Source organism: Protobothrops mucrosquamatus, unplaced genomic scaffold, assembly GCF_001527695.2.
Source record: "Protobothrops mucrosquamatus isolate PMUCROS unplaced genomic scaffold, P.Mucros_1.0 scaffold1933, whole genome shotgun sequence".
Classification (NCBI taxonomy): Eukaryota; Metazoa; Chordata; class Lepidosauria; order Squamata; family Viperidae; genus Protobothrops; species Protobothrops mucrosquamatus.
The window spans coordinates 13,796-30,972 of record NW_015388054.1 but is presented as its reverse complement, the minus strand read 5'-3'; the positions used below and the strand labels follow the sequence as shown (position 1 = coordinate 30,972).

Here is a 17,177-nt window from a genome sequence, read left to right as displayed (position 1 = left end):
AGGGTAATTTTTAAGAGGGGTTTTTAGAGGGGTTTTTAATTATATTTTAAATTAGACAAGTTAAATATTTCATTTTAATTAATTTTAAATTTTGTGATGTTATTGGTGTTTTTAATTGATTGTCAGCCGCCCTGAGTCCGCAAGGAGAAGGGCGGGATATAAATTCGAACAATAAATAAATAAATAAATAAATAAATGAAGCAATTAGGAATATAGGTTAATTGTGTGTGTATATATGGATTAAATTCAAGTAGGTTGGCTAGCCTGATTATATCATTAAGTTTTCTGAATCCATGTGATTCTTTTTTATTATTATTATTTAATATCTTTACTTTTTTGTAACAAAAGAATCTTAGGAATCCATGTGATTCTGTAAATGTTGACTAAAATCTGATTTTCAGGGTAAGCTACTGCCGAAGTGTGTATATGAATTACAACTAACAATACCACTGGACAAATTGATTGAAGGGAAGTTATCATTTTTCTACAAATAGAGCACCCATACATTTTCAAAGAGCTTTAATTTTTCTGTTGATATTGCAACTGAAACTACTAATTAATTAATCTATCTCTGTGACTGAGCATTTAGATTCAAATACAAAATATGAGTAATTGGTTATTTATTGCAGTTTTATATTGCAACTATCTTATTTGAAATGATGTTTTTACTAACAGCACAGATCTCCCTTCATTTCAGCAATTCATTTTCAATGATCTATACTAAATGAATTAAACTAATATGTTAGTTAGTCCAGAGAAGCCATTAAATAAAATTAGCCCAGAAAAAAACACCTTAGATTAATTATTATTTCATCATCAATCCTACTGCCAGGCAATGTCAAACAAATGATGTTTTCACTTTATTCGAAAAGACCACAAATTAACTAAATACTGGAAAACACAATGCCACCCAGTGGAACAACTGAATGATGGTAGTATGATGTGAGGTTGATTCACAGCAATACATTTTTGATTATTTTCTGAATTCTGAACTGCCCAAATACACCGAGTGGATGTATGGCAAGGTTTAGATTCATATCAAAGTACTCTAGTAGATTACTATTATTGCTGCTGCTGTTGTTATTTAAACTTACCTTGATTTTCAATATATTTAGACCACATGAACTCAGTTCCATTGTAGTATTTCCTAAAGTGTGGATCGTCATAAGAAGCATTACTCAGGGGCCAAAATAAGCATTTATGCCTCAAGTGACCCATGAACAACTGCAATCCTATTAATGCAAACACACTCAGACAAAATAGAGTCAGGATCATGACATCTGAAAGCTTCTTCACTGACTGAATGAGGGCTCCTACAATTGTCTTCAGGCCTAAAATGAAGAGAAGAACATTATCCCAAATTAGCTTTGGTTCCAGCGCTGGGTGTTGGCAACTGAGAGGAATTAAAATATTTCATGCAAGCTCTTACTATTTTTGAAAGTCGTGACTTTTTGCTAAAAGAGAAAGCTTTCAAACTCTTTTGAGACATGAAATGTTAAAAAAACAAAAAAAGCAACTATGCAGGAATATAAAAAGCATCATCACCTAACAGCTATGCAACTGGAAGCCAGAAATTTTTAGTTATTCTTACTTTGCATAAAGCTAATGCAGGGGGTAGGCAACTGGGGGATGGTAGGGGCTTAATTCTAATTTTGAAAGCATGGGTTAATTACAGTCACAAACATTTGACATGAGAAGACACTCATTTACCAGAAGTCAAATTAGCCCTTCTCTCCAGTATGTTCTCTGTGATCCCAGTAGGACTTGAAGAGTTCTTACAATTCCATAAAACATTAGAGGGTGCAGTTTTGCTTTCAAGCATGATGGTTTTATATACATATATAAAAGGACTTGTTAAACACAGCCAAGCAGGATGGCAAGCTAGGTCAGTAGCAAAGGTGGTGTCATGGGCATGCTGTTGCCCAGGGGCACCATGTTGCCTACCCCTGATCTGATGTAAGGAATTTTTTTTACCAATAGTACATTTTTTCAAGCATGACTTAACAGAAACATCTCCTTTCAAGTCAGAAAGTGGCTTGGAAGGCAAGGCTTCTTAAGCTATATTCATGCAATATCCATGCAGTTCCTTTATTAGCATATTATTATTATTATTAGGTTTACTAGCAATCTAATTTTCTAAACACTAACATCGTCATTCCCAAATTATTTCAATAAACAAAGTTTATCTCAATATGAAAAGTGCGACCATTTTTCATATTGTTGTATGAAAGAATATTTACTATTTTAATGTGCAACATACATAGTTTTCATTGCTATCTCATGCAAAAATGTGTTAAACTCAAAGGCTGATGTCTTTACCACAGCAAGAAACAAGGAATTATTTCTAGATAAATAATCTAGATTAACAATTAAATTGGCCCAACAGATATGACTGCAGTTTTGACAAATTAAAATCAGCCTCTGGGTTTAACCTAGCTCTCACCTGGGATGACTGATATTGTTTTCAATGCCCGGAGAACTCTGAATGTTCTCAACGCTGAGACATTGCCCAGGTCCACAAACTCTGTCACATATCTGTAATAGGGGAGTTCACACACAAACACAATGACAGGATAAAAAGTCGGACAGGTACAAGGGACCTCACACCTTACACCACTTACATCTTACCTGGAATTACAGAAATAGTTTTCAAAGCTCTCAATACTCTGAAAGTTCGAAGAGCTGAAACATTGCCTAGGTTTACAAATTCTGTTAAATACCTGTAAATTAAACCACAGTTATTCAGAGTTGAGGTTGACTTCACGATACTTACCTGAGTATTTATTTGAGCTAAATCCTTTTGGTAATTAAATTATAATTAGGTTTGTGATTTTGCATTCAGCACATATAGTTGAAAATAACTCCCCCAGTGTCTACTGGGAATAACACCAAGTGAATGAGTGCAAGTTTGCAATTACTGTCAATGAAACATTCACTAGCAATTTGATATCAATGATTAAAGATGCTTTACCACTTATATATGGCACTGGTTTTGTTAGCAGACTGAAACTTAGGTGTATGTATTTCCATGCCTGTGTGGATGTATTGTGGTGGAATGAAGTATCTCGTCCTTGCAAGTGACCTGCATTCAGCCCTATAAAATGCAACCCCATATACAGAACTGTCAGTACTTTGTTGGGAGCCTAGTGTACACCACAGTTGTTTGCATGATTAATAAATGTACGTGCTACCTTCAAAGTGATATGGATTATTTACATGAGCAACTTGGGGCCACAAGGGTGTATATGTACAGTATATGTATGTGTACTGTATGTGTATGTAAATGTGAAGGTTAATGTGGATTTGTATGTGAATGTATATGTGTCTGTATTTCAGACAATTTGAGTAAATTAGAACTTATTTTTGCATTATTGTTTCAACAAATGAATTTCTGACATTTAAGAAAAAAAAAAAGGGGGGGGGGAACTGGATTAGATACAGCAATTCATCCTTTACATTCAATCTGCTCCTACACTTCCAGAACATAATGTGAAGAAACATGGACTGGACTTCAGGATTTTGCTGATAAAAACAATTTTACTGGTAAAGGAGATAATTATGGATCAAGAAAATTAATCACTACTGAACCAAACATGAGATTAGTATGGTTTATTTGTAGCATCTGATGACAGTGTTTCCATTCTGCTCATACATTGAGAAAATAACCATTGTTTTTAACTAACTTTAAGATTCCTGCACCTATCTACTGTAGAGCAGTGGTTAGACAAGGGAGGCATGCAAGGAAATTACTTTTGCCTATTATGCCCATTCCACTAAGAAAAAGCTATTTGCAATTCATAAAAAATACAATTAATATATGTCAAAATTGTCATGCAGGTGTAATATTAGTGATACTGATTTTTTAAAAAATACATACATCAGCAATGTAAAAAAAAAGGCTGAATACTTACGCAAATGAAATTACAAGAAAATCAAGCCAATTCCAGGGATCTCGAAGGAAAGTAAAATCATCTATACAGAAACCTCTTGCAAAAATTTTTATGAGGGATTCAAATGTATATATCCCAGTGAATGTGTATCTAAAGGGGAGAAAAATCCAAGCAAACTTGTCATTCCCGTAGGATTTAGTTTTTCCTACTTGTTTTATTGCCTTCTTTTCCTTTTATTTGGGGCCTTCCAATATTGGAGAGATTTTTGCACTTAAAATGATAATTTTCCTTTCACTTGCCCTCCATTTTCATTCTCAATTTCTGCTCCAACAGCTTGGAGCTAAGGGCAGGAACGTTCTCTTTATCACAATTATTATAGTACTGGATTTTTCACATTATTTTTATACTGAGCTTAAAACAGTACTGAAGACATACATCTCATTAAAAGTTTTAAGACATAAAGATTTAATATAACTTTAGACACAATGTGAGAGGGGTGTTTTTATATTCTGTCACAGTTTTTAAGAGAGTTGGAATACAATGTACCAAGTTTTTTAATACAGAAAGGTAATGTTCCTTATTTGCTGAATGAGAAGGAAGATATATTAGAAGAAGGAACTTATATTAGTTTATTACTGAAGTGACTGACTGGTGATAAAAAAATATATCAAAGCCCTTATTGTTTTAATAGATTCATTTTCAAACTATGGAGGCATATGAAAGAATTACTGTACATGTTCTATTTTGGACATGTAATTCTTCCATATTTTTCTCCATAAATTCCATGAGATTGGTTTGTGAAATTTTCTTTTTTCCTTGAGTATGTCATGACTTGTCTCCCAGTGACACCAAAATCTGCATTTCTACTGACAGATTAAAGAGAACTTATACATATTTCTCAAATGTATATGATACATAATTAGATAAAACTGTTAATGTAAATTGCCCAAGAATCTTTTTAATGCAAATTTCCCTGCTTTCATCTTTTGACATACTTTTTCTAAAGATTTCAACATCCAAATTATGCAATATACAAACTTTTTAAAAAAAAAATATAAATAATACATTTGCATACCAGTTTCAAGACTATGAAATGTAGTGCTGAATATTGTTCACAAAACTATTCAGAGCAGAATTATTTCCCTTCTTGTGGACTTATAATAATTTTTTTACCTGTCAGTGAGGATTTATTTTAGCTGGTGATATTATAAGAGCAGTTTAGAGCTCTAAAGAAAAAACTAAATGAAAAAAAGATCTTCCTTTCCTACTATTAGCCAGACTACCCTGAGCAATGTCTATTGACAGATGCCAACACTAAATCTAAACCATTACCATTTCTATTCCAATGAGCATAACTTTCAAATAAATGTTGAAACTGAATTAAATGTGCTGCATTTTTTTCTTTAAAAATGTAAGTTGCATTAATAAAGTAAAGTTAAAGTTTCCTCTGTCTAGCGGTTATGTGCCGGTGCTCATCTCCATTTCTTAGCTGAGGAAGACAGCGTTGTCTGAAGACTTTCCATGTTCATGTGTCTAGCATGGCTATATGCCAAAGGCGCACAGAACACTGTTACCTTCCCACCAAAGGGGTAGCCATTAATCTACTCACATTTGCATGCTTTCAAACTGCTAGGTGGGCAGGGGCTGGGGCAAGTAATGGGAGCTGTCCAGTTGCCAAGTTCAGCATCTTTAACTGCTGAGCCATCATGTCCCATTAAGTTGCATTAATAAAATTGTGCATGGTATATCTACTAATGTTCTCAAAAATGTATAACTGGCTCTTCTGTCTCAATTACTACGGTGAGTTGCCAAACAGCGGATCAGAGTACCAGGCATTGTGGCTGGTACCAGCCACAGAGTACCAGCCATTTTCAACTGGCTCATAAAATTCCAGAAAATTTAACAATTGGTTCTTGCAAGTCAGTATGAACCAGCTCCAACACTACCACTGGGTATATTGGAGGGGGGGGGGGGAAGGAAACAAAAGAAATCCATAAAACACCATATATATATTTCTCTTGCTGTAAATCTACATCACTGCCTAGATACAGTATTATCACGAGACTGTCTACATATGACTAAGAAAACAAACAAATTGTGTACTTACTCTACCATCTTTGACCAGTCAGGAGGTTCTTTCAAAGTCATGAATACACAGTTTGTGAGAATAGTAAACATAATAAATATGCTGAATAATGTTGGATTATGTCAAGGAATATGTGACAAATTCTAGACAAATATTTACATCTATCAATTCATTTCAATATGTCTATTCAAAAGTAAGTCCACTTAATTGAGTGAGATAAACAGCACAAGTTTATTCTCTAAATAGCAATAGCACTTAGACTTATATATTGCTCCACAGTGCTTTACAGCACTCTCTGAGAGATTTATAATGTCAGCATATTGTATTTTTTTTAATTCATTACCAATCTCAGAAGATGGAAGGCTGAGTCAACGTTGAGCCCCATCAGGATCAAACTCCAATACCGCATTCTAACCACTGCATCATCAGTGTATCCATGTTTTTTAAGATACTGGTTTATAAATATTCATTGTATGAACTGATGAATTTAATTGAAAATATATCTATAAATTCCATATAAAAATGTTATGCCCACATAAAAAGTTACTTCCAAGATGGATCCAAAGTTTTATTCTACTGGTAAAAAATCAAAAGAAATCTGGTAATATATTTTACAACTAGCAAATTGTGTTAAAAAGCATAAGCTTTTATGAGCTGTCGCTTACTTTATCAGATACTCAGGGTGGCCACAATAAAGAAAAGAAAAGAAAAGAAAAGAAAAGAAAAGAAAAGAAAAGAAAAGAAAGAAGGTTATTCCAAATCGAATGATATCTACAGATAGAATATTTTATCTATTTAAATACGGATTGTTATCAAAGTAATCAAAATTAAGGAAGAGCACGTACATCTCTCTGACAAAAGAAACTGATGCTGCTGTTTAAAAAAGCAGTTTAATAAGAGCAAGTTTTATACTACCACGTTTGTAAAAGGATATGAATGAACTAAAATTTTTATAGAAATTCTTCTAAGAGTGCTGAAAGGACTCAGCATGTATAAGGCAGGTGTGGCACTGAATCTGAAGATAGACTTCCCTTTATTCAATACTATGAATGTCTAATGAGAGATAACAAAACACATAAATGCAATATTGTAATCATTTTGATATTATTTCTTTAATTTTATATCAAGTTGCAGTTCAAACCTTCCAAACAATAATGGTTTTCTATTATGAGAAGGAATCAGTATAAGCCAGGGGTAGGCAACCTTGGCTCTTTTATGACTCGTGGACTTCAACTCCCAAAATTCCTGAGCCAGCATGGCTCAGCTTGGAAACCTCTTCCTTTCCCCTCAGCATGGCTGGCTCAGGAATTCTGGGAGTTGAAGTCCACGAATCATAAAAGAGCCAAGGTTGCCTACCCCTGGTATAAGCCATGTGCTATTCCTTCCCTTCATAATTGTGCAAGAGAAGTTTTCAAAACTTTTGAATTTCATTTTACACTAAGCATAGTTCTGTATAATATTCCCTGTTTTGGTATTCATTTATTTATACAGTGTATTACCAGCTTTCATTTTAACAAACAATTATACTGGGGTTTCAGTACAGCATTAAAACCACAAAACCTTCAAATTATAACATCTTAAAACTATAAAATCATCAGCTTGCAAAATCTTAATAATTACCACAGGATTAATGAGACCCAGAAGCACTGAATCAGTTGAAAGCCTGGGCAAAGGTAGCATCTGCTGTAAATGAACCGAGAAGATTTCCAGACTTGTATATCTCTTGTTGCCTACTTTAACTATTTTTTAGTATGCCATAGTGAGGTATCATATCAGGGTTCTTCAAACATGGCAACTTTAAGACTTGTGGACTTCAACTCCCAGAATTCCTCAGCCAGCCAGGGCTGTCTGAGGAATTCTGGGAGTTGGAAGTCCACAAGTCTTAAAGTTGCCAAGTTTGAAGACCCCTGTATCATATCATAATTCTGCGTGATAAAAGTAAAAGTGCTCCTAGTGCACAAATTATCCTGGTATATTGTTATGCGGTGAATATACCCTCTTTAATTTTAAGGTAGGAGCATGGGGGGCTCACGTGGTTAGGACGCTGGGATGGAAGTTACCAAACCTGCGTTCAAGACCTGAGTGCTGTCCTGGGGTGAGATTGAGCTCCCATCCTTCGCTCCATCTCCTGCCAGGGACATGAACGTAGCCCCCGACTGGGTGTCCCCCAGGCAGTGGTGATGCCACCAGCTAATCGTTTCAATCCAGAAGCACCTCGATATTTCTGACATGAGTGCAATTTTAAGGCGACTGCATTTTTCTTTGTCTGAATTGTAAATTATGATTTATTGTCATTGTATGATAATTTTATCGACAAACAGCAGATATGTGCAAAATTCCAGGAAGGGACTTATTTCCCCATTTACATTATGATTGAATGTTAAATCCATACCTATGGCAGCTGGATGAGAAATTTTCTACTCTGGGAATAGGAATGCACCTGCCATGTAGGATTTATGACAAAAAAAAATTCAAAGTAAATAATTATTTAATGGTTACTTATTTCAGTTTGCCACAAAGATATGGCAAATAAGGCCTCAATTTTCCAATTCAGTACAAATGCTAGTTGATTAAGCAGGAAGAGCAGATTTGTGGTGCATTTGTTATAATGTTAAAATAACTGCTAGGTAAGATACATTTACTAGCCAAACACTGCAGTCAAGGCAGTGGTGGGATTCAAATATGTGAACAACCAGTTCTCTGTGTGGATGCCGCTTCTGGAAGTCCATTCTAGGCCCGGGCAACAAAAAATTAGCTACCGGTTCTGCCGAAGTGGTGCGAACTGGCTGAATCCCACCACTGAGTCAAGGTTACACATGCACATTATGCAGAGCGTATATACTCATTTACATATAACCCATGCTCTGGTTTTAATCTTTATGAACACTTACTTTTTTATTTGCATAATAAGGGTCTAGGTCTTCCAAGGGCTCAGACACAAAATGAGAAGGAATGTCTCCATAAATTAAAGGCAATGGCTTCCCGGCTTCCAAGTCAGTATTTGGCTTTGGCTTGCCTTCATCGTTGTCCTCCTCCTTTTGCTCTTGATCTACTTTTCGTTTGTCTTTTTCCTCAGTGATCCTCTGCTCAATTGCTGCAAGTGACTCCGGAGTGAATCGGAAGAAGCAATCAGGCCCTGGCTGTGCAAACAGTGCATGTGCCATTTTTTCATTCTGCAAGTTTTAATTACTTTTTAATTCTTATGAAAAAATGACCTATGGGAAGGAGGGAAAAAATCGTAAGAGTTGAAAAGAAAGAAAGAAGCAACAACAACAACAACAGGTTTTGTGTCTCTGTGTGAAATTCTTCCAAGCTGCAACAGGAAAATAATAATAGATCCTGGCCAAGCAAATATGAACTCTTTTTAAAAAAAAATATTCAGATTTTCCTAATGAAATTAGGGTTAAAGTTCCAAAATTCAGTGAGAATCAACGGGGTATGGTACTGTAAGCTCTAATCGTCTACATTCAAAATCCAGAACTGAGGTTTTCTTTTATTTAAAATGCCATTTAGGCATAATTGAGCCTAAAGACTTAAAACATTTGAATCGCATCAGAAAATTCTATGTAATGTTTGGATCCAGCTCATCTTACTATTAAGTATTTGCATGCAGAATCATGATAGGGCAGGAAGCTTTTTCTTGTTCCAAAGGTGTATAGCAAGAAATTCCCCTGATAACGAATAAAGAAATTTCATCTACCCATCTCTTTCATCTATTCTTTAGTTATACAAAATATTTATCAGGCTGAAAGAATGGCTTTTGGATTGTAAACTGACTTTATACAAGCTGCTCTAGTGGCCTCTTTCCGTTAAAAAGGAGAGAAAAAAAATGGGCACAGGTACAAGTAGTCCTTGACTTATGACCATAATGGCAATGACCACGTGATCACCTTGCTTAATGATTCTCACCCCTGCCCTCCCCAATGTGGTCATTAAGCGACTATGCTGGTCATTATTTGGAGTATGGGGTACCTCAGTGATGGAGGAGACACTGGGAGGTCTAGCGCAGGCCCACCTGCTCCAGGCCTCCCAAGCCCCCCCCCACTCTGAGACACCCCCATGTTCCACTTCCCATTCCTTGGTGCTCCTGTAGGCCTTGGGAGCACCCTCAGGCAATGTTTTCACAGAAATTTGTAGTTTTCAAGCTCAAGGATCTTCACCGCAGAAGCTACAGGGGCATATCATGCACAGGCATATATTGCCTGTGAATGATGTAATTTATGAAATTTGCATGAATTGTGCCATGATGCAAATAACGCAGCGTATGTAATTCTGATAGCTTATGTAATCATATCATGACATATGTGGTGTCACTCTGTCCCCACCCTCCTGATAAGGGCAAAATGTTCCATCTCGGCTGTAAGGAAGAAGAATGCGTTTGGCAAGTTGTAACTGTTTAGATGCCAAATGTAGCGTGAGTTTTAAACAGACTGAGCACTTATGATGATGATCATTATTTCCGACAACCACAGGAACCGAACACTGAAACGAAGATGCAGGAACCACACAATGCAGAACATCGCACTGCACTTTGCTGAATGCAAATCAAGCATTTGTGCGAAAGGAAGCTTTTTTCCAATGCAAATAGGTGCAGCAGAGCCAGTCCAATCAGGGAAAAGGGTCAAAATGTGCCCCCTTCTCCAAGCACTTGTTACCTATTTTAAGAATATGTTTTAATAATTTCTATATTGTAAATAATGTCTTGTTTAATTTAGCCCTGAACTACCTAAATAGTTAATATACACTGCATTTATATGCAGTATGGAGCAAGTCCTTCTGAACACAGAGGATTTAAGTTAGAATCACGTTTGTGTTGCATGTGTACCTTGCCTAATGGATCTATTTTTACCTACGCACTAATTTAAAAGGAAAGGAATATGGAAACCCCCATCCGACTAAAGTAAATATTTATTTTAATCAGTCTATGTAAATTCAGCGTACATTAGGCAAACTTTTACTTGCTTTATATAAACAACTTGTGCATTTATAGATGCCAAGTCCACAATAATTATTCTAAAACATTATTTACCATTTTATTCTCAAAACTTCTTCATGAAAAGGAAAACATAGGAAAAGGGGGATCAATTTAGGCCAGGGCTTTTCAACCTTTTCACAGACTGTACCACCTTTAGGTCATGACAATATTTGAGTACCACCAGTGGTAGCAAGGTGTCAAAAACTTAGTGACAGATATCTTTCCAGGATTTCTACAAGTCCATTTTTCAAGACAAAAATGACCAGTCCATAATTAGAGATGACTCCCAGAACCTTTGTTTGCATTCCCAGGAGATTAGCAGCCTATTTTCCCCATTTTAATCCTTAGAACCTCCACTCTCCCCCCCCCCAGAAAAGGCCACCAAAAGCCACATCCAATGGAACCCCTCTGTCCCCCAAACAAAAAAAGGTTTTCCTATCCCTCCTCAGCCTGATATCTAGGAACAAGGAAGCCCTCCCATTTGAAGTTTTCTAAACTTCCTTCATCCAGATTTGGAAAATAAACTGTTGCTGCCTTAAATATTTAGCCCAAACTAACCCAAATTCCAGAAATGTGGTTTTACAGCTGATCAACTGTAGCTGCATGCGCCGATCCTGGGCTTCTGCCCAGCTCACTTGCTTGTGCTTTGCCGGAAAACACGCCGCTTGCTAACTTAGCAGAAGCACCAGGATCAGTGCCGGGCTCCAGCTGAGCGGTGCTTGTGGGCGGCTCAGCAGAAGCGTGGATCAGCTGTAGCTATGTGCGCCGATCCTGGGCTCCTGCCCAGCTCACTCGCTCTTCGCCGGAAAACACGCTGCTCGCCAAACAGGCCACTCACTAACTCACCCTTCACCCTAAAACACGTGCTTGCTAAACAGGCCGCTCGCTCGCTCACTCACCCTTCCTCCAAAAACAGGCCGCTCGCTCGTTGTTCCTCCGAAAACAGGCTGCTCGCTCTGTCTCTCCTTACTGCTTTGGTAAGAAAAACCTCTTCTCTTCTCGCTCTGCCCCTTTTATACTATTCTCTTCTCTCCGCCCTCCTCCTCCTTTTCTCTTCCGAGTGCACTGGAAGCACCAATTACTATGTCGCCACATGCGCTGATCCTGGGGATTCTGCCAAGCTCTGCAGCGCCTGCTGATCTCCTCCAGGTCTGTGCAGCACCGCTTTAGCTGGTTCCCTCCCCCGCTACACTTGGCTAGGGCTCGCGTACCATCAGCCATGTACTAAAGTACCACTAGTGGTACGCGTACCACCGATTGAAAAGCCCTGGTGTATGTCATACACTATCTGTAGTTCCCTCAATCTTCCTTCATGGAGTCTAGGCCTCATATTTTTCTTTTCGAAAGCACTGCTTGAAATGAGCCACTGCCTGAGTTAATTACTGTTTACGAGATAGACCGTGATTCTAAGCATTCAAGACCGACCGAAGGGAACGTTAAAGTTAGAACGACGGACGGGACGAGTATCATCTTCGAAGGTTAGACAGGAAGTAGAATTGTGAGTTTGTAGGTAGTGTGGGGAGTGAACGAAACAATAAAGTGGTGTGTCGAAGATCCGTTCACGGTGTTTAAAGCAAACATTATGAAATGAAGAAAACCAAGGTATTCCCCCACGGCTGCACCGTTGTATTCTTTCACCCCAACAAAATGACATATAGAAAATACTCTGGGATATCATCAGTATGATGGGAAGATATTCCACACACACCTCAACCCTATTCCCCTAAAACAGGAGTCTTCTATCTTGGCCCTTTTATGACTTGTGAACAGGCATGCTGGCTGAGGAATTCTGGGAATTGAATCCACAAGTCATAAAAGGGCCAAGTTTGAAGACCCCTGCCCTAAAACTTTACTGGTAGTCCTTGCTTACTAACCACTTGTTTGGTGCCCTTTTGAAGTTATGAGGGCTTTGCAAAAGGAAACTTACAACCAGTTCTAGAAGTTACAGCCATTACAGGCTGCAATTCGGGTGCTGGACAACTAGTGTGCATTTACAGTATTTGCAAGTTCCTGTGGTCTCACAATCTCCATTTGAGCCCTTCACATCAAACTTCCAACAAGCAACGTCAACAGGGATGCCAGCAGGAAGTCGCAAGTTGCAGTCATGTGATGTCATGCTTAATAACCCATGGTGATTTGCTTAACAACAGCAGCCCGAACTGATGTTGCAAGTCGATGCCGTCACATGGTGTTTCACTTAATAACCAAACCACTTAGCAACAAAGTTGCTGGTTCCAAATGCAGGCAGTGAGGACTACCTATATTTTATTCCGAAATGCAAGCAAGATAATGATTGAGAGTTTCTTAAGATATATTTACAGGCCATAGGACAAAACTCACCATTTAATGAAAAAAACTACCATGATATGTTTGCCACCTTGAGTGGTATATATATAAAAAAAAAGGGGGGGGGGAGGAAAATCTAATTTAAAAAAAAAACTTGACAACACCTGATACATGCTTTTTGGCTACAGTGAAATAAATGCAATTATTGACAATGAAGGAGAGTGAACATATCAATTAGAAACAAGAAAAGTGATTGCACTTTTTTCTTTTTTTTTAACAGAAGCAAGAAAACCGGCACGTTTACTTACTACTGGAGACTAAGTGCCCACAGCGTTCTAGAAACAAGGTTTCATATTGGTAATGGGCTGCATTGTGTAAACAATTGTAGAACTAATCTCAAATTCTATATGCAGCAACATTTCAGCAAACTGCAAAGCCTTTTTTGATGATCAAACAACAAGACAATCTGAGCACACTGTGCAATGTAATAAAAGACTCCTGCAATTAACTGTGCTGCCAATATGGGTAGTCCTTGATTAATTACAGAATTTCTGTCACTAAGCGATGTGGCCGTAAAGCATGATACCTGATTGCATCGTTTAGCAATGGTAACCCCAGGACTCTCCATTGCTGTTGTTAACCAAATATCACCTGGATATTAGCCAAGGAACCACCTATATCCAAGACATTCCTATCTTGGTCTCTCTCTCAGCCCTGAACTTCAGTAAGATAAGAGACTGTTTTCTTTTTCAACTCCCCCTCATCTATCCCCCCCCACCATCTTTATCTTTTGGATGTCCTGCACTCCGCTGCTTTCCTCACCTTGCGCCTTGCCACCTCCGGCTGACCTTCCTTGACTTCTTCCTCTGGCTGCTGATGAGGCAGACCAGGCCTGACCCTACACAAGGCGGTGTGCTGCCTTGTCCGAATCACGTGCTGTTTTCTCACAAGGCTATGGAAGGCACAAAAGCCTTGCGAGGAAGTCACATGCAATTAGGACAAGGCGCACGGAATGGTCTAGGTTTTTTGAACCATTCTTTTTAAAAGTAAGTTTCAGAATGAAAAATTGAAACTGGTTGCTATTTCCTACTTTCTACTCCAAGTACAGAGTCAGTTTGGTACAGTGATTAAGGCACCAGTCTAGAAACCTAGAGAGTGTGAGTTCTGAGGGGTCCTTGGTACTCTCTGAGCTTGCTTGTTTTCTTGCAAACTAGCTAACATCATCAGTGCTAGTAAGGAGTGTGGTTTGCTGTCAGTTTATATTCTAGTGGCTTGTCCTGTCAATATTGGTGGTGGTGATCTTAGAGATTCTTTGGTTGGGCTGTTTGCTGTTAGCAGTTTCTTGATTGGGATATTGTTTACTTGATTGTTGGTCTGTTGTTAACCTTGGAGTTAATCCTTCCTTACCTAGGTGCTGAATGCTGGTGGAGAGGTGCTTGGGTCTTTTTGTTCCTTTTTGGGCTGGGTGATAGTCCCTTTCGCATAGTCTATAGATGTTAATGTCTATATATGTATTGATGGCTGATCTGTCAGAGTGCCAGGCTTCTGGAAATTCCCTAGCGTATTTGGATTTGGCTTGGTCTAGGATGGTCACATTTTCCCAGCTGAAACTATGGTCAAGTCTGTCTATATGTTGTGAAGACATGGTGAAAACTCTTTAAATTCACAACATATAGAAACCCAAACAACCCTCCAAGTATATTGTGGAGGACGGATACTATATTGGTGCTTATAAACATGATTGCTTTAAGGGATTTTGAATTACGCAGATGGAGTAGGCAAAGTGAAACAGTCTAATAACCCTGGAGGAAAGGAAGCAAATAACAGAAACCAATAGTTGCCTTTTCTTTGGTGTGAAAGGAATCAGTATGTAGGCACAATAAAGAACAGTGTTTATGTCAGAGGATGCAAATATCAGTAGAAAAAATGGGCTGCAGCTTCCTTAGAAAAGTGGAATTTAGAGGTGCCAGGTCAGCCGTTAATAAGGTTGTGACAGACCATACTAAGATCATGGCAGCGCTGTGGTTAGATCATGCTCCTATTTGATACTACATTCTAAGGTTTTCTTATAATTTGCATTGTATCCCTTACGTATCATTTTGAACCGTATATACCTGTAACTTTCAGGGATCCCAGTGATCACTGTAAATGTATGCTAATTAAAAATTTTTTTTGTTATATCTCTTTTCAAATGCTCGTTTTTTTTATTTATGTGGGAATTTCCCCACAACAGTCTCGCATAGCTGGCAGAATTGGGATCGTTTGCTGTGCAACCAATATTATTTGTTTAACTACCTCTACAAGATGCTTTTCGTCTGAACTAAATGGCCCTTTGTCCCATTCTCCAAATGTACTACTAGGTGGGACTTAAAAAAGATATGATACAATCTTTAATTAGCCCAATTCACACAGGAGAAATTTATTTAATACAATCTTATAACAAATTCTGGGCAGCTTCCAATCGGAAATGAATCAAGGCATCCATTAGCCTCTTCTATCTGCTGCTTCTTCTGCATTTACTAGCCAGCCAAACACTACTGTCTGTTTAAGACTGCCATTTAGCCAGGGTGTTTATTTCTATACAACATAGAAACGTTCAGCATATCTTGCACTGCTGGAAATTTTAAATACACCTAAATAGGGCTTCTTCACACTGAGAAATACCAGAAATACTGGGGTGCAGCCACAGGGGGAGGAAGGAACCAGCTTGGGGTAGTGGAGTATTCAGCACAGTGATTAACCTAAACCCTGATGTACAGCAAACAGACAAAATTCACACATTCATATTTTTACTAATGAGAAAGCCAAGAGTTGTTTGAATTTCTCAGAGTTTGGAAGTGCAACAGTTGTTAGAACATGCCTGAAGATGCTGATATTCAGCTCTGAGCCACAAGGCAAAGTGCTCTCAGTCCATAGGCAGGGCTAAAACAATGCCTTTTGTATCTGTCTCTGGCAGGTAAATAACAGAGATGAGATTGAAGCTATTAGTAGGACACTCCTTCTAGTATGACTGATGGTTTTGTGCGTGGGGCCTATACACTTTCTCTCCATAGAGAAGTAGCAGCAATTAGATCAACCGCTCCCAAGGAGAGGTTTTCCCTAGCTGATCTGTACAGGCAGCATGTCAACCAGCAGCTGGCTTGTCCACATCTCAAGAGGCACCCTTAGTTTACATAAAGGGGGGCTCAAGCCGGTGAGGGAACGGCTAATGTGTTTACTTGTAGCAGGTGGCTTTGACGCAGCTCTCTTGATATAAAAACAACAGACAAATATTGAATCTTAGGGCCGAGAGGAGCAAAACTACAATTCAAGGTCCAGATCAACAGCAAGCATGTACAGCTCTAAGTGTTTTTTTACACATTCTAAGGGGGAAAAAAAAACCCTTTTGATGTTACTATGATCTTTATACTATTTATTATTAGAGTTCTCCCTTTAATTTTTCTGCCTTTAGGCACCTGTGATAGGTTTATTGCAGTACAGTGATAAATAAATAAAATGTGAAAATAGTGCTAAAGCATGCAAAAAATCTTCAGAATGCCTGTTATGGTTGAAGTCAAAAGCATGCTTGCATACATCTATGTACTGCTGAGATTTCCTTCTCATTTTAAAAGTTCATTCAGCTTATCTGAATTTCTAATAAAGTATTTTCCAAACTTCAGACACATGGATTATTTAACAAATCACAAGATATGTTTCTATTCTCTCACGGACATTAGTTCCAGACTTTATTGTCAATATAAGATTTTTATTGTTTTCATCATAAAAAAAACAACACCAGTATTACACAATATTATTACACAATATTATATCCCACCCCCCCGGACTTCCCAAACCAAATCCCAGGCTAATATTCAGATATAAGTAAACGAATATTAATTTCTCTAACTCCACAAACTCTATTATAAACAATCCATCTCCTCCATATTAGTAAAAATTATTC

General features: G+C 37.9%; 1 protein-coding gene across 1 annotated transcript in view; it reads right to left on the bottom strand.

Moving 5' to 3' along the window:
- Positions 1-9,140, bottom strand: part of LOC107294402 (sodium channel protein type 2 subunit alpha-like) — a 68,644-nt gene extending 59,504 nt beyond the window's left edge. Inside the window, exons 1-6 of the mRNA XM_015823634.1 lie at positions 8,868-9,140; positions 6,911-7,029; positions 5,998-6,087; positions 3,912-4,040; positions 2,444-2,535; positions 1,095-1,331 (exon numbers count right to left, since the gene is read on the bottom strand). Of these exons, the coding sequence (XP_015679120.1) occupies positions 1,095-1,331; positions 2,444-2,535; positions 3,912-4,040; positions 5,998-6,087; positions 6,911-7,029; positions 8,868-9,140 (940 nt within the window). The remainder of the gene's footprint in view (positions 1-1,094; positions 1,332-2,443; positions 2,536-3,911; positions 4,041-5,997; positions 6,088-6,910; positions 7,030-8,867) is intronic.
- Between the last annotated feature and the right edge of the window lie 8,037 nt (positions 9,141-17,177).